The 26,467-nt window shown below is 47.6% G+C and overlaps 7 protein-coding genes and 1 non-coding gene across 8 annotated transcripts; 3 read left to right on the plus strand and 5 right to left on the minus strand.

Annotated features, from left to right (window-relative positions):
- Positions 1 to 284: 284 nt before the first annotated feature.
- On the minus strand, positions 285 to 356 carry BDW43DRAFT_t23. The gene has a single exon. It is a non-coding gene; the product is annotated as a tRNA-Arg (tRNA).
- A 684-nt stretch (positions 357 to 1,040) lies between these two features.
- BDW43DRAFT_296832 (uncharacterized protein) lies at positions 1,041 to 2,423 on the minus strand (the record flags this gene model as incomplete). Its single annotated transcript, XM_032044276.1, has 1 exon — positions 1,041 to 2,423. The coding sequence occupies one exon, from the start codon at positions 2,421 to 2,423 to the stop codon at positions 1,041 to 1,043; it is 1,383 nt and encodes a 460-aa protein (XP_031905493.1).
- Positions 2,424 to 4,149: 1,726 nt separating this feature from the next.
- On the minus strand, positions 4,150 to 8,170 carry BDW43DRAFT_262259 (uncharacterized protein). The gene is made up of 2 exons (XM_032040409.1): positions 7,756 to 8,170; positions 4,150 to 7,705 (listed from the first exon to the last, which is right to left on the minus strand). The coding sequence occupies exons 1-2, from the start codon at positions 8,134 to 8,136 to the stop codon at positions 4,391 to 4,393; spliced, it is 3,696 nt and encodes a 1,231-aa protein (XP_031905494.1). The 5' UTR covers positions 8,137 to 8,170; the 3' UTR covers positions 4,150 to 4,390.
- Positions 8,171 to 8,482: 312 nt separating this feature from the next.
- Positions 8,483 to 10,373, minus strand: BDW43DRAFT_262263 (mitochondrial 37S ribosomal protein mS29). Its single transcript, XM_032040410.1, has 2 exons — positions 9,642 to 10,373; positions 8,483 to 9,591 (listed from the first exon to the last, which is right to left on the minus strand). Exons 1-2 carry the CDS (start codon positions 10,273 to 10,275, stop codon positions 8,720 to 8,722), a joined length of 1,506 nt encoding a protein of 501 aa, XP_031905495.1. The 5' UTR covers positions 10,276 to 10,373; the 3' UTR covers positions 8,483 to 8,719.
- A 271-nt stretch (positions 10,374 to 10,644) lies between these two features.
- On the plus strand, positions 10,645 to 11,379 carry BDW43DRAFT_306506 (ribosome biogenesis protein RRS1; the record flags this gene model as incomplete). The annotated part of the gene is made up of 2 exons (XM_032046042.1): positions 10,645 to 10,706; positions 10,779 to 11,379. The coding sequence occupies 2 exons, from the start codon at positions 10,645 to 10,647 to the stop codon at positions 11,377 to 11,379; spliced, it is 663 nt and encodes a 220-aa protein (XP_031905496.1).
- A 974-nt stretch (positions 11,380 to 12,353) lies between these two features.
- BDW43DRAFT_296835 (putative Rho GTPase activator (Bem2)) lies at positions 12,354 to 14,464 on the minus strand (the record flags this gene model as incomplete). The annotated part of the gene is made up of 4 exons (XM_032044277.1): positions 12,354 to 13,009; positions 13,067 to 13,161; positions 13,211 to 13,880; positions 13,936 to 14,464. The coding sequence occupies 4 exons, from the start codon at positions 14,462 to 14,464 to the stop codon at positions 12,354 to 12,356; spliced, it is 1,950 nt and encodes a 649-aa protein (XP_031905497.1).
- A 3,692-nt stretch (positions 14,465 to 18,156) lies between these two features.
- Positions 18,157 to 21,882, plus strand: BDW43DRAFT_296836 (geranylgeranyl transferase type-2 subunit beta; the record flags this gene model as incomplete). Its single annotated transcript, XM_032044278.1, has 4 exons — positions 18,157 to 18,255; positions 18,313 to 19,050; positions 19,104 to 19,214; positions 20,155 to 21,882. The coding sequence occupies 4 exons, from the start codon at positions 18,157 to 18,159 to the stop codon at positions 21,880 to 21,882; spliced, it is 2,676 nt and encodes an 891-aa protein (XP_031905498.1).
- A 641-nt stretch (positions 21,883 to 22,523) lies between these two features.
- On the plus strand, positions 22,524 to 26,319 carry msh3 (mismatch repair protein MSH3). The gene is made up of 3 exons (XM_032040411.1): positions 22,524 to 23,577; positions 23,643 to 24,742; positions 24,797 to 26,319. The coding sequence occupies exons 1-3, from the start codon at positions 22,794 to 22,796 to the stop codon at positions 26,276 to 26,278; spliced, it is 3,366 nt and encodes a 1,121-aa protein (XP_031905499.1). The 5' UTR covers positions 22,524 to 22,793; the 3' UTR covers positions 26,279 to 26,319.
- Positions 26,320 to 26,467: the final 148 nt, after the last annotated feature.

A 26,467-nucleotide genomic window follows, 5' to 3' on the forward strand; every position in this document is an offset into this window, starting at 1 on the left:
GTACTTCATGAATTAAATATGATTTTCTAGACTGTAGTGCCTTTGGAGGAATATACCAACAGCACCTTCGAGCTACATATATCCGTAAAGCTCTTATCGCATTTGCGATCTAGGTTGCATTAACCTAAAGTAGCATAGCCCAAAGAGTATGTACCAGAAAACAAACAACCTTAAGAACTTAAGAGAAGGGAGCCAAAAAGAGAATGTAAGAAAAAAGCGTAGGGTGTGGCTAGTAGGAAACGCGACAAAAAAGGGATAGAGAAGGAAAGAAGCAGAAAAAAGGTTGACCGACGCAGGATTCGAACCTGCAATCTCTTGATCCGTAGTCAAGCGCCTTACCATTGGGCCAGCCGGCCAATTCTTGAATGTGGAATTACTAAATTAGTAAGATAGGTAAAAAGGATACGTCAATGAAATATGATCATAGTGTGCAGGGATTGGCATGTGCGATCGCTTCAATTGTGGATGGGATGCATTCCGGCTTCAACAATTGTTCATGTTGGTGCATATTCGTAAGGCTACAATTCTACTCTGTACGTCTAGCCGCTCTTCGCCACATGACGAGCCTTTTCTCTTCTTCTTTCTCCGAGGACAACGAGAGGAATGATGTCAAGCAAGGCAAAGAGCCCTGGAGAGGCCTAAACCAAAGCTCCAACCTCACTCACCATCCCCCCTTCCTCGGAATGTGATAATGTGATAACCACGGTACTGGTACAATCCAGTACCAGTCCGCTGGGTCCGGAGGAATGAAGGATGTCGTAGCAATAGAGTTGGTGCATTCCAGAGCGCCAGATAGAGTTCACGGAAAACCATGGTGCGAATTCGGGTGTTGTGTCACCATAGAATTCTGGGGAAGTATATAGTGGCAAATATTCATATTTGTTTTTTTAGTGGAATGCGAGGCAGTGCAAAGCTAGAGAATACCAGGCCCGCTGGTATTTGACTGGGTCACGATTCATTGGTCTATCGTGTGAACCAAAGGGGAAAACAATGGAAGACAGGGAGGGTATCGACAAAAACGTCTAAAATGCCACTAGACATTAGCGAGTCCTTTTGCTTTGACCGTGACCTCCCGACGTAGCCGTTGCTGGTCGTTTCTGGCCGGAGCCAGAGGAACTAGATTCAGCTCGACGGATCAGCGCAGTCAATTTGAGAATGTATGCCTTTGGCGCGCGGTTGACCTCATTTCTGCGGAGAACCGCCTGAAGCCTTCCCCTGAACTGGTGAAGATCTGAGCCTGCTACCTGCTCGAGGGCGTCCAAAATGAAGTATTCGCCCGTTTCCTCGGTCTTCCCGATGAGCTGATGGTATAAGTTACGTTGATCCTCGTCCTCTCCGTGGAAGGTCACTCCGCCCCAGCGATTCCCGTCCAGGGAGTCCTTATTGCGGTTGCAGATGTCCTCCAACAGCGTCACCAAAGCTTTAGCAGCTCCCTCTACACCGTATGGCGCTCGTGTAACAATGTTTGCTTGAATTCGACTGACATTACGCTGCAGTTCTCCGATCACGTTATCGACGTCCACGTTTGATCCCGAAAGCGGTCCCGTTTGGCAGTAGCGATCGAAATCAGCCAGCAATTTCCGTGAACTTTCCTGCACTTTATCGAAATAAATTGCCGCACAGGCCCCGGGGGGCATGGCCTTGCATAGGCTCGCGAAAACGGTGTCATCGTGTACGGCGAGCCGAAACATGGTGGCCACGAAGTCCCCTTGGACCACGCATTGCTCTGGTGTGCGCGATTGGCCAGCGTCGTCTATAAGGTCGAGACGGAAATCTTCGGGAAGCACAACTGTATCAAAGGCAGACATGATATCTCTTACCTTCTGCGGACGGCTCATGCCACCCTCCACTTCTGAACGGACATACTGCCAGCTCAACTGTTCTACAACCGTTTCGAATTTATCATCGAGGAGTCGTTCGATGCGGGCAAATACTGGGGGATGGCCATCGCTCGATAAAGGGACATCGTAGTTAGGGATTTGAGGGATGAGACACCCATGGAGCTGGTCGAGAAGCCACTTGTCAGAGGTTAGCAGAGGTTGACAACTGGAGTGGGTCGTGCTAGAACTTACAAAAATGTGTTGACAGGCAATGCCAGGTCGGCCTATGAATGTCGCGCATGTGCAAGTATAACCGTCTGAGTCTATATGAACTCGTGGCCGCTCCGAGAACAGGAATTCAAACCCTGTCTTCGTTTTACGGCAGCCGATGACGTCGAATCGACTCGTCAAACCGACAAGGGCTCTCGCTTCGGACTCAGGATCCAGTTTTCTAAGGTCATAGGTGATACCGGATTTTCCTTGTAGTGTAGAGAATTCAGTCGACTCCCCTTCTCCTGCCTCATTCTCGTCACTTTCTGTTTCCATGATTCTATTGCTGTCTTCGGGACATGCCCCTTCGGGCTGAGTTGGCGTTCGTGGCATTTTGCCGCCGATAGATAGGCTGCGAAATTGTCTCGAAGGAGCGGTCATAGGGGGTAGATAAGTACAATGATCTAACCTTGGATCAGGACTCAAAGGAAAAAGGATGTTTGTAATCTTGAATTCAGATGAGCAGCAGCCAACCCAATATTTATAATTTTGTCGCGAACCACGGGTGAGTGCGGGTACACTCCCAGAGAGCCCAAACATGCCGTAGTCAAGTAGGTGCCTCAAGCGAGAAGGGGACTATACCTTCAGTATGATCTACTCCTAGCCTCCAAAGTTAGTTCTGGCAAGGGCTGCGATCTGGCCTCTGCCTTTGCCGCATGATGAGACTGAAGGAGTAGCATTCCATATAACCCAGAGGAATCCGGTCGTTACGATGAATAGAAGTTTCAAATGGCTCGAGCTTGCGCCGTTACTCCAACAGTGTCCTAGGAAAAGGTGTCTAACTGGAAAAAGGCACCACGGCAACTGGGCACAGGCGGCGTAGAAGCCTTAGGACCAACGATGGAGAATAGGAATCATGACAACAAAGTTAGGAGATAGCAATGTATCACAAGACCGTGGACTTGAATCGAACCGCACAAAAACGGACAAGTCTCGGTGCACACGGTGGCCAATTGCGGGACTCAACCGAGCCGGTGAGGTTCCGAGCACGAAATAGTCTTAACCTATAATGCCCAGTAAGGTTGATGTGCAAACCCATGGGATGGCACGCTACTTAGCACCTGCTGCGGCACAGACATTGGCAACTGGGGTAAGACCGAAGGGGAAAGGGACCGGGCGAGATGTACCGTCTCCTTGGTCAGAGCTGTCTTTCTTTTTACTTTCGCGGGTCCCATAATGGACAATGTTAATAAATATCCCAAGCCTTGATACGACACCATAGCACATTATCCAGCGCCACAAAGGGTGGTTGACATGTCTAGGCGACAGGTAAGCTGCTAACTCGAAGAACCGTCCGTTAATCTCATAATGGTTGCATTTTGGCCATAATTCAGAGTTTATCTCTGGCGTGTAAGGCGATAATAATGTGATCTGAATGCCTCCGATATTGATAGCACAGATGATCAGGTAACGCCCCTACATTCAATAAATCAATATTGTGTTGAAAGGATCATGATTAACCATGTAATAATAAAACCTTCACACCGTTGCGAGGAGATCAAACTCTCATTTCATGAGCACACACTATTGTAAATAATGCTCAATGGGAGAAGAAGGCTCGTGTAGAGCATGGTGGCTTGAGCGGCGTAGGTCCTGTGCCACCTGCTGGGCGCAATTTAGCGTACAGTTGCGGAGGTTATTTATTGTGTGGCACAGCAGTGACTGTTATCACCGAATGAGTCCCTAATTCGGGTACAAAATGTGTCAGCCATAGCCTTCTCTTACGAATGTGGAATACCTTTAAACTTAGCCATTTAGCTATAATTGCGTGCTTTGTATCCTATATTTCTTAGTCTGTATCGAACTGTATATTCAGTGATCCATCTGCTCTTTGTATGTCACACGGAAACATCTGGTAAAATGTTGGCGGGTCAGTTAAGCCAGACTCAATACATACAATGCCGAGTTCACTGGAGACCCCTCTAATCCTTTTTTTCTGCATGCTTTTATTCTTGAAGGGAGGAGGATTATGCGGCACACCATGATTCACACTGCCCCTGTTGGACTCTGGAGGGTGATACTACACTAGCGGTTACTTGAGCCCTATGACCAGTCACTATCAGATAAATGACCTCTAAGGCAGTGTGACAAAGATGAACCATATCCTATATGTTAGAATGAACCTTATTGTTTAACTAACAGACTGCATACTTATTATCGATCTTTCATGGGGTTGATAGATCTATAATAAGAGGCCCTGTAAAATCCCTAAGAATAGAAAACTTCCCAAAAAAAAAAAAAATCATGACCGCATAAAAATTATAGTATTTATTATAGAAGGTAATAACCTCCAACGGTGCCTAATTCTGCGGTTGCGAAGTATTTCTTGAGGCATTTCTCTTCTTTGCATTTTCTAGAGCTCTCCGAAGCCGCTCCTGGTGTTCCGAATCTTCAGTAGGCGGTTTGGGACCAGCACTGGCAGTAGGACGAGGGCCAGGGAAGAGGATATCGATAGGATGATATGTAGGGACAGAGACTGACGGGCGGTTTGGCTTGACAATGGGAGCTTTACCTGAAGCCTTAAGGAGATCGTTTATGGTAGCAGTTATTTCGGCTGGTCCGGCGCGAACACTATCCAGCTTAGACTTGAGGTCTGCCTGGATTCTAGAATCCTCTTTCTTTTTCTCCTGCTCAAGTCGTTGGAATACGTCGGTATCGGCGTTGGCATAACGCGCTTCTGCAACGGAAACGCCGTAATCAGCATCATTGAGAACTAGATCTGCAATACCAAAATTGTGCAAGATGGATTCGGAGTCTTGACGGAGCGAATCCACAAGATTGTAGACCGACTTCAACATATTTTCGATCTCAGAGTCAGCCAAACTAGACGAACGAATGGCTGCGGTATCAATCTTCGATAATTTCCCTGCAACGTCGTCGAGAAGACATTGATTCTCACCCAGGCCGTGCATGATTGCATCATCGAATGAATCCATGAGCCTGTTAGCCCTCTGATCTCGATCTTTCGCCGCTTCTAAAACATTTCGCTTCTCCATTTCATCGAATTCTTGATCCAATTGCTTGAGGGCTACTGAGTCACCAATGAAAACGAGGGGCCGTCTTTCGGTCTTCTTTCGCCGGTGTTCACGGTCTAAAGCAATTTCAAGACGTCTCTGGTATCGATTCTCGAGTTTTTGGTAAATCTCATTGACCGTTTTCATCGTATGAGACAAGTTGTACTTGTCCGTTACTGAGTTCTTGATCTTGCTGTTCTCGTGGTCAAGCTGGCCAAGCGCAGAGTCATACTGGGCTTGGAGTGCGGATATTTCTTTTTTCAGGCGCTCATCCAAGGGGTTGAACACTTCTGCAATATAGTCTTCCAGTTCTTTTCTTTCCTCATCTAACTGGGCACGAGCCTCCGTTTGGCGGAAATCCTCCTCTAGGACATTGATGTCTGCATATCCTATCTCTCTTCCATTGAACAACTCATCAATTCGCTTCTCCGACAGCTCTTGGCGATGCATACGTTCCTTGTCCAAATTCTCTCTGCGAGATTTGCTCGCTGTTTCCCAGGAGTTGACTGCCTCTTGGATATAATCAAAGTCGTTTGAATACTTCTCTAGGTCCTTTCGTGTTGTGATGTGCCATGAGCTTTCTGACTGCTTGGCCAGGGGTGACGATACCATAGAACGCAGGTCGTCAACTGGGCCAGTAGGCCTCCCCTGTCTGAGGGACATTGGTAAAGGAGGCGGGGATGACTTTCTACGCGACGCCTTGCGATATGTAACGCTTTTCTCCCTGATTAGGCCGATGAAAGTTTCATCATGCCCATTATTTCCCGCATGAGTAGTCGTGGAATTTGGATCTTCTTGAGACCCCAAGAGAGGGGCGTTCGACATCACCCGTCCGCTTTCTGCTGAGGCTTGTCGCAAGGCCGAGTAGGCCTGGTATGCAGGGCGACCAACCACAAGGTGATCAGAGCCCCGCTGAGGGCCTTCGGTGTAACGAAACGGTGTGTATATAGGCTGCGGAGGGTTGCTCATTAAAGGAGACAGCTCCTGTTTACCAAGCAGAGAAGGCGGCACCGACGTAGCTCTTAGTGCCTGAGACTGATGTTGCTGCCCTGAGTTATGGCTTTTGCCCGGTGGTTGAGAGGCAGGCCTCTCGAGACCAAGAGTACTAGGCGTGTGAACCCTAGGAAGAATAGGACGTCCTCCCGGGCTATACTTTCCGTCCTCCAGGTCTTCCGAAACATCGGCTGATTCTACATTGCTTTCCTCTAGCTCAACCGGAATCAAGCCTGACTCAATCGGCGGTGTAGTTCTACCGGACTGCTGCAAATCTGATGTTGGTCGTTGATCAGCAACATCTTCAAGTTCCGGTTCATGCTCGATGTTGTACAAAATCTCACGAAGTTTCGTCTCCTTGGACATAAAGGCCGTGAATATCTTGAAACGTTCTGCATCAGAATCAGCGACGGCCTCCTTACGCAACATTGCCACATAACGCTCTAAGGAGGACTTTGACCATGGGTCCAAGTCGTCATAAGGGTCTAACAGCTTGAGCTGTGGAGAAGATGCGTCCACTTTTGCGCTCACTTCGTTGGGAGTATTGCTTGATCGGGGGGTATTCACACCCGACTGAATCTCTTTTCGTGGTATACTGAAATCTTGTTTTGGTTTAGGGATCTCAAGTGGGCTGAGCTTCTGCATTGGTGTTGGATGATCCGTCTGAGAGGAAGTGCGCTGATCGGATTGCGAGGCTGAGGGTTGAGGGTCTGCAGTAACGGGCCGATTCCAAGCTTCAATGACACCATCGATACTCTCAGAGGTTTCGGTGGCAGATGCAATACTATATATCGATTCGGATGTGTCCATTCTCACTGGTCGAGGCGGTTCTTGGGTACCCTGTGTTATGCTCGAACTAACAGGGGTGTTCTGGCCCATTGTGCCGTTCTGTGTATGCATAGGCTGGGTTATAGGTGACACATTTGGAGACGGCGTGTAATCTATAGTCTGGCTGTTTGAAGTTGTACTGGGCATGGGTGCTGGATAGCTTGGCGGTAGCTCTGAAGTAGCACCCAGGTGAGCAGCGTTCTGTTTAGGCCCAAGAGCTTCTACATCATCAATGTCTCCTGGAGCGGGTGTCAAGTGTTCCCAGTCGGACGGGCCCCAAGGATCCAATGGAAAGGTACTTGTGGGAATAATATTGGCGCTGGTTTTAGGAGGGACTGGGGGAGCAGTCACAGGAAGGGCTCCTCCACATGATGAAGTATTTGCAGCGGACACTGGAACTTCCCCCAAAGGTGTTGGCTGAAGCGATGGGGCGTGTGTAGAAGAGATTGAAACATGCTGCTGGGCGCTACTATCTTTTGACTCTGCAGGAGGAAGGACCGAATATGGTGGAGGCGACAACTGTTGTGGTGTTTGACAACCTTGCTGTGGCGTTGGGTTTTGGTATCCAGGAGGAACTGGAGGCGGCGGCGGCGGCAAAGAATTAACAGCAGGCAGTTGTGATGCATATGGAGCATTTGTCGTCCATTGCGGCTGGTATTCCGCGGCAGACGACAAAGGGCCATACGTTGGAGCGGCTGCTAAAGGCTTTGTTGTACCAGACGGGCTCACTATCGGAGACTGTGCACTGGAAGAATGGCCAGGAGTACTTGAGGGTCGAGGCTGTAAGATACCGTTAATCAGGCAATACCTAAGGTGGAACCGAGACTTACAGGGAGCGGCGGAGGTGCGTAGATAGGATATTGCTGCCTATTGTACTTTACCCCCCAGGCAGTCGTATCTACAGTCGCAGAACTAGCGCCTGGCGATCCACTTGCACCGACGTTAGACGCAACTTGCGAATGACTAGATATAGAGCCGTAGGTGTTCGGATTATAAGAAGATGCCGACAGTGGAGGATGTGGCGGCGGCGGTGGAGGAGTAGACCCAGGCGTAGGCTTCCGTGAGGGCCGCTGTTGCGCAGTTGATGGAACTCGCCATTCTGGTGCCGGAGGCCCTGAATTTTTTTGACTGGAAGAATTCGAGTAAGGGTGAGATCCGTACATCTCTAAAGCAATATGTTGGTGAGCGGTTATGCGGCTTGCAGAGGTCATTGTCAACTTACTGAAGTGAAGCAGGAGCGCGGGGTTTAAATATTAGGTCAGGGGAGCACGATTCCCGAATGACGAATGAACTGATCTGCTGACCTGTCGCTGAATGGGACGAACAGCACAACTCCTACATGAAGAGCTACGTTGCAGTAAGCATAAATGGTATAATGTAGAGATGAACGGGAGAAGAGCAGAACAAGAAGGCTGTGTTAACAAACTATGTCAGGTATCATTTGATCTCCGACTGCGCCTAACACTTATCTCCGGTGTTCCCCACCTGTTTATATTTAGACGAACTATTGTTTACCATTCATTGTTTAATCTGGCCCACGACCCCTTTTCTGAACCGCTGGACTGTATGTAGTCCAACTATGAGAGAAGTGACAATATATATTTTCAAATTCCATTATATGCATACAGAAATGCAGAAACCCTAATACAACTAGTAAAATACATTTATTTTGACAAAAGCCGAGTCCATCCAATAGCGCTGCATGTGAACGGGATGCGGTGACAGAAAGGGTACACATGGGACAGAATAGCGGGAATCTAGAATATACTAGGGATGATAAATGCAATGACATATCTAGTCGGTCACTCTCAGTCGTCTCCCCAATTTCTCCAATTCGCCAATTATACCACCGCCAGCCAAGCTCCACTTTTCACCAACCCACTCGTCATTAATCTTCTCTCGCAGAAGACCACTGCGGGCAAAGTATTCCATGAAGCCCCTGGATTCTTCGCGGGTGAGTCCACCAAGCGTCTGAAGCTGCAGCATGCCTTCCTTTGTGATAGTGGGCTTCGAAGAGTCAAAGGCATCAATCACACGCTTGTCAGCTCCGCTGTATGGATCAGCTTGAGGGAATTCGGGAGCCGAAGAATTCAGGCCAGCCTGGCGAGCAGCGATTTGCTTGAGCGCGACTTCAAAACCGTAGATCGTCGGATTATTGGAAGCAGAAGTGGCGTAAAGTAAGAGACCACCGTTTGGAAGGGCGGGCTTTCCGGTACCAGGCTTCAACAGCGAGAGAAAGTGTCGCACAAACACCAGGTCGTGAGCGTGGATAGGCTCAAAATCCGCGGAACGATATTCGCTGTTTTTCATCCAGTGAGACAGGCCATCCACGGTAACAAGCATAGGGGGCCGAGGCTTGTAATTCTTATCAAAGCCAGGGGCAGGGGAAGTTGCGGTAAGCTCAGTCCACAATGCTTGGAAGACGGCCCAGGCAATGGCGTGGTCCTGGATACCAAGTTTGGCAAGCTCCTCAAGAGTCATACCAGCCTTAACGACGGACTTGAGAGCCGAATGCTCCTGGGAGATATGGAGTGTTTTCAGAACCTGCTCATTGGCGGCCACTGTGCGAGACAGCAACGCAGCAGTCATGTCGTTCTGAACATACAAGTGTGGCGTTTCATCAGAAAGTGGTGCGTAGCTAGAGTGCGCAATGACCAAATCCTGGGCTGAAGGGGTTGTTAGAAAGACTACACATATAGAGATGTGATCAACTCACGCTCTGGAACAGTGAACACGACCCATTGCTTGGTAAAAGCCATAGCCATGGCCTGCAGCAAGTGAACGGTTTTCCCTGACCCTCTGACACCGGTGACAATCTTCTTAACAGACTTTCCCTTGTCTTGTCCCTCGTTAGAGATAGAGTCAATCAGTCTGCCCAATTCTAATGACTCCCGTCTCACCACTGTGCCCGGCCGGCGGAATATCGACCAGCCCTGTTTCGGCTTGAAGGCCTCAACAGCCCTCAGCTGAGTGAGCATCGGCACAGGGAGACCGAGAACAGATCCCCGAAGGCGTGCGTCTATCATATTCTCCGATGACAGGTCCTGCATACCCTCGACCTCAAGGGCATTGGGGTTGCTGAGAACGATACGCTTCCGCAATGCTTTCCGTTCTCCGACAGGAGGCGGACGCGCCTTTTCAACTGGCTTCTTCTTCTTCATTCTAGCGGATTTGGCCTGACGGTACTTGGGAGGACCATCCAAGCTGTTTTTCTTTTTCGTTGGCAATGCATAGCGCACCGTTGATGTGTGAAATGATGCTGCTCTAGGTGCTGCTACCGACGGAGGTAAAACGGCTCGAGGTGTCGAACGAAGCCGTGTCAGACAGCTCCAACAGAAGGAAGAAACCATTGTGCTGAAACACACTGGCACAGCGGCCAGTGGTATGTCGGTCAATGGGAACTGCTGTGGGGTTAAGGAAGGGGAGGCTGCGCGGAGTGTTGCCCAAGCGTATGAATTGGATTGAGATTCGGAGCACATTTTGGAACTTCAACTAAGATTCCTCAGTTTACCTGTTCAGGATTAGTGTAGTTGCCGCTGAGTAAATTAGGAAGGCGGTCTATCGAAATCGTGCTCCCCTTAAAGCGGCTCCCCAAATTTTATCGTCAACTTTTTTTTTTCCACTTCAGTTTTCCTATCGGGTAGTCTATCTTACAACTGTGTCCCACTTTCTTTAGCGCTTTTTCTACCTCCGTGACTTCGAGTGAGGTGCGCTTCAAAATGTCTGCCGCAGAAACAACAAGTTCTGCCTCCGCAGTGACAAAATCCAAGCCAGAGAGATTGTGAGTTGCTCTCTATAGACGCTGGTATACACATCGCTTTCACAACATATGCTAATTGCCATGGCACATCAGGCCTATCACTGTTTCCAAACCTACTCCATACACCTTTGATCTCGGCCATCTCGTTGCAAATGATCCCAACCCGCTCGAAATCTCCCGCTCCGAACCAGTAAACGTTTCTCTAAAGGCCACAGCCCGCGATGGTGTCCAGTCTCTCCTCAACCAACTTCTCACTACCTGCCCTATTACTTCCTCACAAGAGGGTGTGCTCTTGACACTTCCTGCTCCCACGACTGTCCTTCCAAGACACAAGCCATTGCCCACGCCCAAGCCCCCCACCAAGTGGGAGCTTTTCGCACGCAAGAAGGGTATTGGCAAATACAGTGGCAAGCCTGGCGCTGCACTTGCGGACAAGGAGCGCCGGAAGAAGTTGGTCTATGACGAAGAGAAGGGCGATTGGGTACCTCGTTGGGGCTATAAGGGGGCGAACAAGACGGATGATGATTGGTTGGTTGAGGTAAACGAGAAGGATTGGAAGAAGGAGGAGGAGGCTGCAGCTCAGGGAAGCTCAATTCGTGGGATGTCGCGGGCTGAGCGCAAGGACAGAATACGGAGAAATGAAAGAAAAATGAGGAACAATGACCGGAAAGCCAGGAAGTCCGGTGGTGGTTAAGAGATGTGCTTCCTAACTTGCATCTTTTGTTAATCAAGGCTCTTTCGTCGGGCTTTGGCCAAATTCCCTAACTCTTTATTTGTCTGGAATACTGGGCTTATTAGGCGTTTGGATGGAGTCGCGGTCTTTGATGTCTCATGTTACCTAAATGGACTACTGCCATTTAGGTTAAAAAAGCAACTGTCGGTTTTAAAACATTTTCTTCTGTTCTTACTTAATGACCGAGAACAATCCTTGTACATTCTGGTAGCATATCCTTGTGGGTTCTATAGTTAGATTCTCGCCCTTGCAACGTAATCTGAAGCGTTTATCATTCCATTAGACTCTTCAAGTGTGACGTATGCCCTAATCATTGATCTATGTTACAAAATATGTACCAGCACAGCACTCCAAGAACATGCAGTTAAAAATAAACCATAATTGAAAAGGCACCGAAACAAGCTCCTATGGGGGAATATCAACGAATGTATAAAAACGTTAGAGCAAGAATACATGCATGTGGTCTTATAGAATTCTGGAGCAAAAACCCGCCAAAGATACATGTTAAAGAAATAATGAAGAGAGATAGAGGGCGAAAGTAGAAAAAGGCCAATTCCAATCTGTACAACAAACAAGGGAGAAAGTAAAGGTAGGCAATATCAACGGACTCCGATGGCGCCGGGCATGCATACTAATATAAAAGGGAAAAAGGGTCGCGGGAATCGCTAGCAACAGAGAGCAGGGAAACATAAGCGAATCAGAGTTTAATTAAAGAGAAAATATTGCAAAGATTCGGACTCAGGGTACTGAAGTAATGCTTGCTCAGCGGATCCAGTCCTAAACTTTAATCTAGCAATCCCCCAAAGGTCTCAACTCAACAAAAGGGGGGAAGGGAAGATGCAGGCCAGCCTGATCAAAGAGCTCAAATGTGTAATGCAGGAGTTGATGTGCCTCAACCCATGTAAACCATACAGCGGCTTTGTGCTGGAGTATTCTCATATCTGAATAGGAGACAGCGGAGGCCCCAGCTCAGGAAGCTGGGAAACACTCCTAGTATGTGTGGTTTCAATGTTCTTAGGTCTGTGCTTGCGGCCCTTGGCCGTTTCGGGACGAGAAGGTTGTTCTTGGATAGAAGGCTGGCTGCTACCGGACGAAGATATAGCTCTCTCTTCGATTCTCGTTGCTTGTGGAAATCCCGAATCGTTGTCCTGTTGTGTATGCGATGAGTTTTCCTTTTCGTCCATTTCTTGTTCGATCTGAAGATATTCCTTCTCCGTCCAGCAACCCTGCCAGCAATTTTTCCAGTCACAGACAAGGAAATTGAAGCAGAAAGCATCTATCTTCATGCAGGGCTGAAAGCAGATGCAAAGATTGCGGTAGTCCATTTTGTTTTGATCGACATAGGAATGCAAAAGGTTTAAGTGACATGTGATGGCGAAAAGGAGGTAGTAATGATAGGGTGGTAGTTTTGAGAGCTCATCTTTAAGCATCTGTGGAGCAGTAGTTGCGCCCTCGCATTTTTCGGCGATCATAGCCTGCGTTTCCTTAGGGAAGAGTTCATCGGGTAATTCTCGAAGCCAAGCCTTGAACATGGAGCCAATCGTATTGATGTCATAAAGGTCCGGCTCATCAAAAAGGTTGATGTCAAGCTCTAGAGGGAAATACTATTAGATTCTTACCTCAATAGGGCAAATCTTGGTAAACCTACCGGTATCAAAGCGTCGTTGCCAATGCTTGACTTCTTTCCCACTACCCGGAACACGGTAAAGTCCCTCTTCTTCACAGCCTTTGAAATTAAGGTAACTGATGTAACGTTAGTTACCCACCTTCAGAACGGAAGCGTTCAACTTACTCAACACAGCGATATGGTAAGGCTGGCATCCAAAATTCTGTCTTGTCCTTACAATCCTCGAGTCGCTTTGCTATACGAGTTCGCCGGGCTTGTTCAATAAGCGGCAAGTTGATCACAGAACAGACATAGTTGTCGTCATTAATGAGTTCCCGCTCATTGGTACTGCCGCTCCTGGTGATCTTTCCAAAAAATCCCTTTCCTGCCTTCCCAATCCGATCCGCAGCACCACTTGATGACTGTTTAATGTTATTGAACAGCGCTGCCGAAGCGCCCGACACTTGACTCAAGGAAGCTGAGGGAACCATTGACCCTCCATGTCGTTCCTTTCGTACTAAGCCACTGTGAACTTCTGTAGGTCGATCAATGGTGTAACTGCGGACATGAGGAATCGCTGTTGGCTTGGCTTCTCTCTCTGGACGCGTGGGTGCTGCTTTTGGGGTCGCCTGTGCCTCCCCTTTGACGCTTTCTTCTAGTCTCATAAGGCTGGTTGACGGACGTCGATGCGTGATCCTGTTCACAGCGGAGTCGTCTAATCTTATTGAGCGAGAACGGGAAAGGAGGTTGGCAAAACGGGGCTTTCCCTTCTTCAGGGTATGACTAGGCTCGGATTCAGGGCCAAGCTTCTTGAATTCTGATGGCTGCGCGGACCGGTCTTCAAAAGAATGGCAGTCTAGAAAGTGTCAGTATATTTTGAACGAAGTGATAGCCATGTATTCTGTACTTACTGCTCTCTTGTTGCGCTGCACGTTCAATTGCACCAGGGAGATCTGGCGTTGACTCGTACAGCTTCGATGAAATCTGTGTCCTGCGATCTCTGGAACTGCCACGGCTCCTAGGCTTATCACCCGAATTCCCCGAGCTATCCGATCTCTGAGCCCTATGTGAAGCTTTTGGTGCCTTTAGATTTGCGAAGAACGAACGTGAGGGGTCACGGCAATGTTTGGGTGAGTCGCGCGGAGAGGGAGGGTACTGAGGAATGGCCGTGACTCCTTGAGTAGGTGACTCTGCAGTAAACGCCGGGGAGACCGGTAGGGTAGGGCTATTCGAGCTGGTATTATGTTCTTGTGTTACGGAGCGGATTGTGGTGCCCTTGAAGAACGTTGAACTTGACGAAGATTTGGGAGACCGCGGTGTCAGGGGACTGGGTCCATCTGAGCTTGCGCCGGGTGTATGTGGGGACGAAGACTTTGTGCTTGTTTGGAGTGTGGAAGGGCTGAGATCTAAATTGGGAACAGTGGACTGTCTAGACGGCATTTTAGACGTTGATCGCGGGTCAGATAGCGGCGTTGGCAATTCGTCAGGGGGAGACCGGCAGAAGCGATACTCCAAGCGCTAACTGAATGCTAAGGAGAAAAAAAGATCGATCTATTATTCACAAAAACATACGTTAGCACGGGATGCACGTAAGTTCCCAATTGAGCGGTGGTATTTTTGGGATGCTGAAACAGACTAACCGAAGAGACCCCAGATTCTAGAACTTACCCTTGTTCTAAAAAAAATTGGCTCTTTCTTAATCTTTAGAGCCTGAATATCCTAAAATTATCCCTTCCTCCAAGGACCCATGTATTCTGGGAAGATACCCCGAGAGAGAGTAGGATGAATGAACCGACTGCAATGGGACCAGCCTTGCCAATATATTTCCTAAATGTCGGTGTCGAAAACGCTGTCAAAGCAAACAATGATCGTACGTGGAAGAGGAAAATATCTCGGAGCGACCGCGTCTAAGAAATAGTTGCATGGCCATCAGCGATCCTGGCTAGAAACAAAGATGGCTTTGCGTTAGGGAGATAGGAAGAAAGAGTGGCGTGCAGCATTTAACGGTAAGGAGCGTTGATAAAAGAAGGGGAAAGGGGGGGCTATGAATGCATGAAGCCATCACGAAGGCTGACATCGTCATGGCTCACCCCTTGGTATGCGTCCAGAAAGGGGAGAGAGCGAGCGACTTGAAGTGAATTTATCATGTGGTCATGGGAAAGGGAGTTTTGATAGAATCCATGGCCATGTTGCCATCACAAGTATTGAAATTGATAGGACATACCAGAATGCGCAGCCCCTCATATTAAGAATTGGACGTTCTTGATTGATTCTCTTCCTAGTCCACGCAGGAGGTTGATGGATAGGTTTTCTGGTAAATTCCTTGGGCACAGTTGAATTGTTGAATTATTGCTGCCCTACTAGGCTTTCTCTCTCGTCTCTCTCTGTTTCTTTTTATTTTTATTTTTATTTTTTAAATATTTTTTCTTCCTCTTTTTTCTTTGGCTGCGGAGCGGTCTCAGAAGGGCGGTCGGTAAAGCGAGCGAGGAGTGACTAGCGTGCTGTGCTATGTTGTTGGATCTGCTAAGGGGCGGCAGAAGGGCACCGAAGTAGAAAAGAGAGAAAAGAAAAGAAAAGAAGATAACATCTAAGAAAATTCAAAGAGAACGGAAAGGAGAGAAGAAAAGCAAATCCTCAGTATGGAGCTTTCAAGGGGACTGTATGGACTTGGTCGTCAAAAACCTTGACACGAGAGAGCGGTACCCGCACGGTTCTGAAGGTGCTCAGACTCGACACATTCCTTGACAGCGTTATGCAAGCGCGGCTGTGTGTCAGGCTAAGAAGCTCCGTTCTTTAAGGGGGCAAACTGATAGTGGAGTTGGCGTTGTGCAAGGCTCCAGAATTGCTACTGCGTGGCTTTTGGAGCGCTATGGAAAAGCCTATTTGCATCTAGTGCACTGATGGGGATTATCATAAGAAACGCTGTTCCAATTTTCTTGTCCGTATACTTCAAATCCTTATATGGAGCTTTCTCTCTCTCTCTCTTCTTCTTCTTCTTCTTCTGCCATTATTTGTGCCCTCTTTTAAGTTTACAAATACAATTCGGATCCGACCAGAGTTTGTGGGTGATCGATGAGCCAAATTTAATGGAAGGGGCAAAAAAAAAGGTGGCTTGTAGTGTCGACGGTGACGTTTGGTCCAACCCACCGACCGATCGTCCGTCGGGTTGGAGTATCAGGACATGTTCAGGTCACTGGACAATACTTTGTGTTCGATGATATAGAGAGGTCGGCCTTTTCTAATATAACTTCGAGACATCTTAAACCGATTGTAGAAGAATTACTAGGTATACTAGTATAGTTTTTCATTATTATTATTTGTGTTGCAGCCTACCACAGCCTCCCAATATACAATGCACAGGGACGCATTGTGTATAGTAAAGCGAATGTGTACAAAGGTATACACCGAAAGATCGGGAAAACCCATCTAAATAATGGATTGGTGACAATGATTGGCTTAAAAGATCGGGCCTGGCAGCTAGTGTCTTGGGCGGGATGATGTACGCTACGACTAAGAATCAGCGTTTGCAACAAAGGATTGGCCGACCAAATATCGCCCTGGGGCAGCGTTCCATGGCACGGGCGAATCAGCGGAGGATGCAATCAACACAAACGAGGTGCCTGGCGCGGAGGCGGTCATAGCATCAAAGTTGTAAGTATCTTGACTACAATCTGATACCACTAGTAAACAGTACGCTCATATGGTGAATTGTGTCTGCATAATTTTCTACTGATTTGTGCTGCTACATGTAAAATTCCGTACCTAAAAGGTCAATTCACATCAAGAATTTTTTCTTCTTTTTCAATACCCCATTTTCAAGTATCTAACGACTGATCCTTTTGAGCTTCAAGTGGGTATGCTACCACGGTTCACACTGGACATCGTGATACCACTAGTGGGGCGGGTATAAAAAGTAATATATACTAGAGAAGATAGAAGGGTAGGTACTGAACATTTATACACAAAATGCCCCTCCAAGCATCTTTATTTACCTAAAAGAAAACGGTAACAGAAAAGGAGAGCAGAAGAAGAGAAAATATTGGAATTATAAAGTAAAACCTACTATCTAATGTGCCCGAATAAAGCTTTACCAATTACGTACCCCGGCGCCGAATGATCCTTTTTCGCTTCTTTCCTTTTTTATCCATTTTTTCTTCCTACCGGGAGGACTCGGTACATGGTACATTGCGGTATATACTAAAAAACAGTAATAAATTGAATATGGAAATTAAAAGAATTATATACATATAATATATTATTGGGTCACAGAATTTATACCCCTCATTTGCATACATTGTAGATCGTACTCGTACCTCTTGTGTTAAACATTGAAATTGGAGACGGTACTCCGTACACGTGGGAAGGATTGATTCCATGAGAACAAGGATCCGCTTTTGCACTAGTACGGTCTCTCTCAAGAATAACTGGAACAGTGTTACTATTCTTACTTACGAAGGAATGCTTCAGCAAATACTGGATTTACGTCTACAGCTTTTGATCAGCAAGAGTCTAATCCCAATAAAACCACAATAGCGAACTGAGCGACAAAAGAATCAGCAGCCACTGGACACTATTAAAGTCTCCATCAATCAATGCAGTATTGAGATAAAAGCAGGGACCCAGGGGCAAATTGTAAGCGCTCAGGGGTTAAGTTCACACCGCTGCCCGCCCTGGCGATCCCACCCTAAAAACTGTCTGAAACATGGCCCCGCTTCTGCGCCGGCGGTTCACCCGGTGGCGCCAAGTCACGTGTGAGGAAGCCCTCGGTACCCGACCACACTCATCCCTGCAAAAAAGCTTTTTCTTCCCCCCTCACTAGTCTGCCGAAAACTTACGCAGGCCTTGTCTGCCCTTGTCTGATATAGACATTATACATGCACTGGAAGCACCGTGAAAGTTAACTCTGATTTCCTAAAGACGATGCAGGTCTCCTTCTTGGTGTAACCTCTGAAGTGCCGGTTCTTATCATCACCTTCTTTTCTTTTTCTATCTTTTTAAGTTCACCTGATCTTAGCTGGCTGAGTACTGAGCCGCTTAGAGAATTGCCTTCCGAACAATAGGTCCCCCCCCAAAGCTAGCTTGCTTTGTGCTAGTGACTGAACTACTAACTGACACCACCCTCCACGTAAAACATGTCTTTAGTGTCGGGGCCTGGTAGGGCTGTTGAAACTCAGCCCGACCAGATTTTATGTGTTCATAAACATGTGGAGTATATCAAAAATTTGGACAGCGTGCGTTGTTCCATTCATCTTTGGATGATGGTGAAGATGGTTGACAGGTGATGCTAGAGGAGGGATGAGCTTGAATATTGGCTCACGGAGCATCTTCGACTTAATGGAGTCTACTGGGGCTTAACAGCTCTGCATCTTCTCAACTGCCCCCAAGCTCTACCTCGTGAAGACACCGTTGATTTTGTCCTCTCGTGTCAGCACAGGAATGGTGGGTTCGGGGCAGCCCCCGGTCATGATGCCCATATGCTATATACAGTTTCTGCAGTTCAAATCCTTGTAATGCTGGATGCCGTGGATGAGTTGGAAAAGCGTGGACTGGGGGGCAAGCACAAAGTTGGCTCGTTCATCGCAGGATTACAGGACCCGAAAACTGGTTCATTCATGGGTGACGAGTGGGGTGAGTTAGACACGCGATTCTTGTATGGTGCTTTCAATGCATTGTCACTATTAGGTCTCCTTGATACTGTTGACGTCTCAAAGGCCGTTGCCTATGTCCAGGAATGTGAAAACCTGGACGGAGGCTATGGGATTCGCCCTGGAGCCGAATCACATGCTGGTCAGATATTTACATGTGTTGGAGCTTTAGCGATTGCTGGGCGCCTTGACTTGGTAAATAAAGACCGCCTCGGTGGTTGGCTGAGCGAGAGACAAGTGGAAAAGGGGGGGTTTAATGGACGTCCAGAGAAGTTGGAAGATGTCTGTTATAGCTGGTGGGTTGGAGCCAGCTTGGCTATGATTGGCAAGCTTCACTGGATTAATGGTGACAAGCTTACTGCATTCATCCTACGTTGTCAGGTAAGTTTCAATTCATTCGCCAAAATGCCAATTCTTTTTTTAACTCCAACCAGGATCCGGAGAATGGTGGCTTTGGAGACCGACCTGGTAACATGGTCGACGTCTTTCATACACACTTTGCCATTGCAGGGTTGAGCCTCCTAAAGTATGGCGGCGTACAAGAAGTAGATCCTGTCTAGTGAGTTATCTAACTTGGATTTCCTGCATGGCCACTAACACTAACGGGTGATTAGCTGTATGCCCAAAGCAATAACAACGAAGTGCTTGTCGATGTGATATCAGCCATTTTACCTCTATTTCTCGTAGTTCGCACCTCCTGCAATCTAATAACCCATCTTACCCTGCTTTCAATGGATTATGGGATACAAGGCAGGAGAAGAATGATTGGTACTGTGACTTATTTCCGCTTCATACCCCCCCACAATGACCTTGTTAAATGGTCGTTAAGACACAGTGGCACATGAAACCATGTAACTCTTAATACTAGCAATGTTTTCTGATCTTCCAATATGAGTTGAAATCGTATAATCGACACCCCTAGTCTCTATTGCTCGACCCTTGACTGAAGCCCTTTCGTTTCTGTCTAGGTAATGTACCCTAGTTTCCCGCTGGCCGTATGTATGAACTTAAGCCATAATACTGGAAGTCACGGTACGGTACCTTGCAAAGTAGGTGCCTGCCCGTTTAGAAGGTTTTCAGGGGTTCCTTCTCTAGTTGCTCGTGTAGACAGCAATATTATGTCTTCTTCCCACCATCCTACAACTTGCCCTGGCGGTAGTTGATTCTGCAGGGCAAGTTTGCTGGTAATTTTTACCAGCTGCCACTATCTCAATCCTCAAGGAATCTCGAATATGTAACACGAAGGCCAGTCTTTCTAGTTCGGTCTTGTGTCCAGTATTTCCAGCGGTTTGTTCAGGTTTCGTGCATGCAACAACTTGCCCTGGGTAGCTCTAACTTCTTGCCTTCTTTGAATCTTGCCCTACTTGGTTCTTTCATTTTTTAAGGTTATCTACAATGGATGCAGCTGCACTTTTGTGCAATATTTGCCCTAGGAAACCCAGATTCAGTGATGTGTCTCATTTGTTGACCCACGTTTCATCCAAGGCTCATCTTTCTCATTACTTCAAATTGCAAGTCCGCAGTCATCAAGAGCCCCAAGCCGTCATTCTACTCGATGAGTACGACCGATGGTATAAGGCCAATAACCTTGCGAAGTTGCTCTCTGACCGTTTATCCTCGAAAGATGCTCGCAGGAAAAAGAATCAGGGAAAGATTGCAGCTCAGGACAAATCATGTTCTATAAAGAGTCATGGATACAGAAGTCCTCCAGCGCCGGCCTGCCCGCTGCTTGATATCCCTCCTCCTGTCTACCTGGATCCTCGCCTTGTTGCACCCTATTCGAATATAGAGCATAAGGATAGTAACCAGAGATCATCCGTCTCTGCGAACTGCATTACAGTGGCTGCAGCTTCGAACCACCCCCCACATGTTCACGCGGAGTTGGACTATCCATTGCACCCTACGCTTAGTTCTCATACTCTTATTGAAACAGAAGCCCATCAATGGAAGCAAGAGCCTGTGTTTGATTCTGATGACGAGGGAGCCTCCGCCTTGCAACGTATGCCAACTTGGACCAAAACGTTGGGACGCACTGCGGAAATGGCCTCACAGTTACTTGATCAACATCTGGTATACGACCCCTTCGTTGACGACACTGAGAGCGAGGTGGACAAGGAAAGAGTGGATGAAATTGCTAGACTTAAAGGAGTGTTCTGGCCAGGAATGGATATCTTCGACTCTGCCACTGAACAAATGAGGCGCAAACGCAATCAAAAGAAGGATGAAAGCACTCTTAGGATGATGGAAAAGACATCTATGGGTGTAGCACCTACCGAACTGGTCTTTTCCCCTACCGGTATATTACGAAAGCAGCGTGTGATCTCTGGAAATGTAGAGGACAGCAGCCCTCTTAAGGGGGAGACACCGATACCAAAGCGGAGAATGACTCGTCCAAAGCGTGTCCTCTCCCAATCCGACCCAAACGTTCAGCATAAACGAGACAGGAAGAGGAAGAAAAAGGTAATCAAGCGTGGCCCGACCACTGTTAAAGAGGTCTTTGGCCATCGAGGTTTACATTCTGCACGGGGTGCCTCGATCGAAGAGCCAACTTGTGGCGGTAATCACCTACCTCGTGGAAAGAGTACTGACGACTTTGTATTAACATTCGGCGGGAACGACACTAGGTCTAGCAATGAGTTAAAGGTGTTTTGTGACACACCAGATCAAGATATGTCAGCACCCAAAGACAAGTATTGTGAGGATGGGCTGCAATATGAGCTATCGGCACCTTCTGATTTCTTCCTCCAACAAGAAGCTATGACCAATCGCACTCCAAACTCTGTACTTTCGGCCAATTATATCTCAGAGTTTACAGAGAGGCTCTGTCGTTTCACCACAGACAAAGAGAATATTGAGCCGCTCCTAAATGTTCATGGCCGAATCGATCCTCTCGTGGGCTGGCATTCCCCAACAACGGAGCGGCATTTAGTCAGTGACGCTACTAGCTATCAATCGCAGGTTTTATTTAGCAATGGTCAACGAATCGGGCTGAACATGTTCGACGGTCAACATGGTCATGCAGGATATTCTTATAACCCATTAGCAGCTTCGTTTCCAAAACCGCCAACAGACGAGAACCCTATATACACCACCGACGCCAATAGCAGTCTGGCTTCTCAGGGTGTGATCCGTGCGACGTCTCCCGAGGCAACAATTTCCGATATTGAAGAAGAAGATTTTGAGCGACTCTATTTGGATGGGAGCATCTACTAGGCTTTGTCCTTGTAGCGCGCCTTTGTTTGTTTACTTCCTGCCCACTTGATTACAGCTTGCTTGCCGATTGTTCCTCTATACTGCAGCCTCACTTCACAGATTCGCATAATCGGCCCTAGAACGATCTCGTGGGATCCAAAGCATTAGTCGTCGTGGGTCGGATAAGCTCTGAGAAGCTGTCTGTACCTTCCAGCCATCGCGACAAATCATCGCTGTATATTGATCAGGTTAACCTTCCACGAACACATCAGTCGAACTTTAACGGGAAAATGAGTAAGACTAGCTTCGATGTTGGAATTTGATGATCATCAATTCATCAATCACTTGCGCCGACGTCGTATGCATATATTTATAACTGACGTTTTATAAAGTATGAACAACTACTAGTCCATTGCGATCGATGCAGGAGGCTGGATAAGGTATAAGTGCCTATGCACGCACTATTGTCGCAATTAGCACATGTATAGATTATACTTAAGATAGATAATAAGTGTTATTCCGTTATCACATTGTGCTCAACTCGTCTGAAGATGTAGCCCTATTCGCAGCTGGTCAACTGTGACTGATTAGATAAGCAGTATTTAATTAAAGGGGGAACACGGGTACCGCGTCACGCGTTAAGCTCCAAAGCGGTGGACTGACAGGAGTTCATTAGATCTAAGAGACACTATTACTATGCGGGAACTTAAAGAGCGGGTGACAGAAGATTAATTGGGTGCATATTTGCCCATTGACTAGGTCTATCACAATTGTTTTCTCCGCAATCTGTTGCTGAGCATCCTTTGCCACTGATCCCGACGCTGATTCACACGCCCAGTCTATCCTTTTCATTTCGGTTTTTTGTTGAAGTACTCTACAAATCGAAGGCCTTACTGAAGCTTCTGTGGCTTACGAAAACCTCCAGGTTGGAAATGATGCCTGTATCTTCTCAGCCGTCGCCTTCCTCCCCGGATCTGAAACGAAAACAACCGACCATCTCGAGCTTTTTCACTAAGAAACCACAATCCTTGCCGAAAAACTCACCCAATAGCGCTTCAGGAAAGGACGAAATAGATCAAGTGGGTGAAGAGGTTGCAAGTCCGGAAGAGAAACAGAGGGGAATTGGGAGCGCTCCGACAAACAACATCGATAATGCCGATGAGGACGACGACGATGACAATGTTATAGCACCTGCACCAAAGCGCGCTAGAACAAATGGGTCGCGTACAAAAGATACAGGGGGAAGCTTGAAAGAAACGCATATCGAGCGTCCGTTATCGTCAGATAGTAGCCAGAGAACAGAGCTGTCTAAGTTCGCCAGCTCCCCCAATGCGGAGCCAGAATTTGCAAAGGAACGAACCAAGGAAAGAGAGAAGCTGCATCAGAAATTTGTGAGGAGATTAGGCGGGGCCGACTGTCTGATTGGAATTGGCAGAAATGCGGCCACTGAAGCTGTTTCAGAGGACGCTGCAGAGGCCGACGAGGACGATGACCCGTCGCCGCCCCCTCCACCGAAAGGGAAGGCCACGGCGAAGAAAGGTGGGAGCAAGCTTACTCCTATGGAAAAGCAGGTTATTGATATAAAGCGCAAACATATGGATACGGTTTTGGTAGTCGAGGTGGGGTACAAATTCCGGTTCTTCGGCGAGGATGCCAGGATAGCCGCGAAGGAGTTGAATATTGTCTGTATTCCCGGAAAATTCAGATTTGACGAACGTAAGTATCAATCTTGAGTTATGTAGTACCCTTCTTCTGTTGGGCTCTGCTTAAGAGTACTATAGATCCTTCGGAGGCCCATCTCGATCGATTTGCATCGGCCAGTATACCGGTACATAGACTACATGTTCATGTTAAGCGTCTCGTTTCTGCTGGCCATAAAGTTGGAGTGGTCAGACAAATGGAGACTGCTGCCCTGAAAGCCGCTGGTGATAACCGCAATGCGCCCTTCGGACGCAAGCTTACCAATCTGTATACAAAGGGCACGTATATTGATGATATGGAAGGCTTGGAGGGATCTACAGCTTCGATATCAGGGACCAGTACTTCGATGACAACTGGGTATATGCTCTGCATTACAGAGTCAAACATGAAGGGCGGGGACAATGACGAAAAGGTACATGTGGGAATTGTCGCTGTTCAGCCGGCAACAGGTGACATAGTGCATGATGAATTTGAAGATGGGTTTATGAGGAGTGAGATTGAAACCAGGCTTCTTCATATGGCACCCTGTGAGATTCTTATAGTTGGTGATTTATCAAAGGCCACGGAGAAGCTTGTTCAACATCTCTCTGGTAACAAAACTAATGTTTTCGGCGACAAGATTCGTGTTGAGAAGGCCTTCAAAACAAAAACAGCCGCAGCCGAGTCACACAGCCATATATCCAGCTTTTATGCGGAGAGGATGAAGAAGGCCAATGCTGCAGACGATGCGCAAGCGAGCAGCCTGCTCCAGAAGGTGCTCAGTCTGCCCGAGCGGGTAACTATCTGCTTGTCTGCCATGATTAAACATATGGCAGAGTACGGCTTGGAGCACGTTTTCCAGCTCACAAAGTATTTTCAACATTTTTCCTCTCGGTCACACATGCTTCTCAACGCAAATACTTTAACAAGCCTCGAGATCTATCTTAACCAAACCGACTACTCCGCCAAAGGCAGCCTTTTCTGGACGTTAGACCGGACGCAGACTCGTTTTGGCCAAAGATTGCTGAGAAAATGGGTGGGGCGCCCTTTGCTGGATAAATCCAGTCTTGAAGAAAGGGTTAACGCCGTTGAAGAACTGAAGAGCCCAGAAAAGGTGGTTCTCGTAGAACGGCTGAAGGGGCTGCTTGGAAAAGTCAGAACTGATTTGGAGAAGTCTTTGATCCGGATATATTATGGAAAGGTAATTTACCGCCACCCAAAATATGCGATAACGTCGATACTAATCAACGCATAGTGTACCCGGCCCGAGCTTCTTACGGTTTTACAAACCTTACAGATGATCGCACAGGAGTTTGCTGATGTCAAGTCTTCTGCTGATACTGGATTCACCTCGCCTCTTACTAGTAAGGCAGTAGCGTCTCTTCCGACAATCCTAGAAGATGTCGTGCGTTTTCTGGGCAAAATAAGCATGCATGCAGCCAGGAATGATGACAAATATGAGTTTTTCCGGGAGTCGGAGGAGACAGAGGAGATTAGTGAACACAAGCTCGGGATTGCCGGCGTGGAGCACGAACTTGAGGAACATCGCTCTGTGGCCGGCGAGAGCCTCGGGAGGGGAAAAGTAGAATACGTCACAGTTGCGGGCATTGAATATTTGATCGCGGTTGAGAACAAGTCATCGTCCATCAAAAAGGTGCCAGCATCGTGGGTGAAGATTTCAGGGACCAAGACGGTTTCGAGATTCCATACACCAGAAGTTATCCGGCTTCTGCGACAGCGGGACCAGCACAAAGAAGCATTAGCGGCAGCCTGTGACAAAGCGTACATATCCCTTCTGGCTGATATATCTGCTAGCTACCAGTCTTTCCGTGACAGCGTACAGTCCCTTGCGGCACTTGATTGTCTAATCTCTCTTGCGACCATTGCTACCCAGCCCGGCTATGTAAAACCTGAGTACACGGATCATACCTGTATCCAGGTCGATCAGGGACGCCATCCAATGGTTGAACAACTTTTGTTGGATAGTTATGTCCCCAATGGCATTGACATGGACAGCGACAAGACACGTGCTCTCCTTGTTACAGGTCCCAACATGGGGGGTAAGTCCAGCTACGTGCGACAAGTAGCACTCATAGCCATTATGGGTCAGATTGGCTCTTACGTACCTGCTCGGTCAGCGAAACTAGGTATGCTAGATGCCGTGTTTACCCGCATGGGAGCTTTTGACAACATGTTGGCTGGTGAATCTACATTCATGGTTGAACTTTCTGAGACAGCGGATATTTTAAAGCAAGCAACACCTCGCTCCCTTGTCATTTTGGATGAACTGGGTCGAGGCACATCTACCCACGATGGTGTTGCGATCGCGCAGGCAGTTCTGGATTATATGATTCGGACGATTCGAAGTCTCACACTTTTTATTACCCATTACCAGCATCTTTCCACAATGGTGCATTCCTTCCCCGACAATGAACTTCGGAATGTGCACATGCGTTTTACCGAGTCAGGTTCTAGTGAAGAAGAAGAGCTCACATTTCTCTACGAGGTGGGAGAGGGTGTCGCGCATCGCAGTTACGGGCTGAATGTAGCACGTCTGGCAAACTTACCAGCACCCCTACTTGAGATAGCCAAGCAAAAGAGTGCCGAACTAGAACAGAACATCCGCCGTCGGAGACTTGCTGGACTTGTGAGGACGGTGGGAGATATTTTGGCAGATCCTGCAAAAGCAGATGAAAGCTTGATCGAACGACTCATCAGTAGCGCAGAGCAGCTGTAGCTGGACACAATTGACTAAAACCTACCGTGTTTATGCAGCAACAACTGGTATTCTGAAGCATTACATCTTAGCGCAGTTTTTTGTAAAGACTACCGTATGTATGATAGGAAAATGCGTTTCCTTTCATGCCTCGTTTTGACTTAAAGCGACGGAATATTGGCAATTATTATGAATGAAGGACACCTATTG

This window comes from Aspergillus alliaceus, assembly GCF_009176365.1.
Source record: "Aspergillus alliaceus strain CBS 536.65 unplaced genomic scaffold BDW43scaffold_3, whole genome shotgun sequence".
In the NCBI taxonomy this organism is placed as follows: Eukaryota; Fungi; Ascomycota; class Eurotiomycetes; order Eurotiales; family Aspergillaceae; genus Aspergillus; species Aspergillus alliaceus.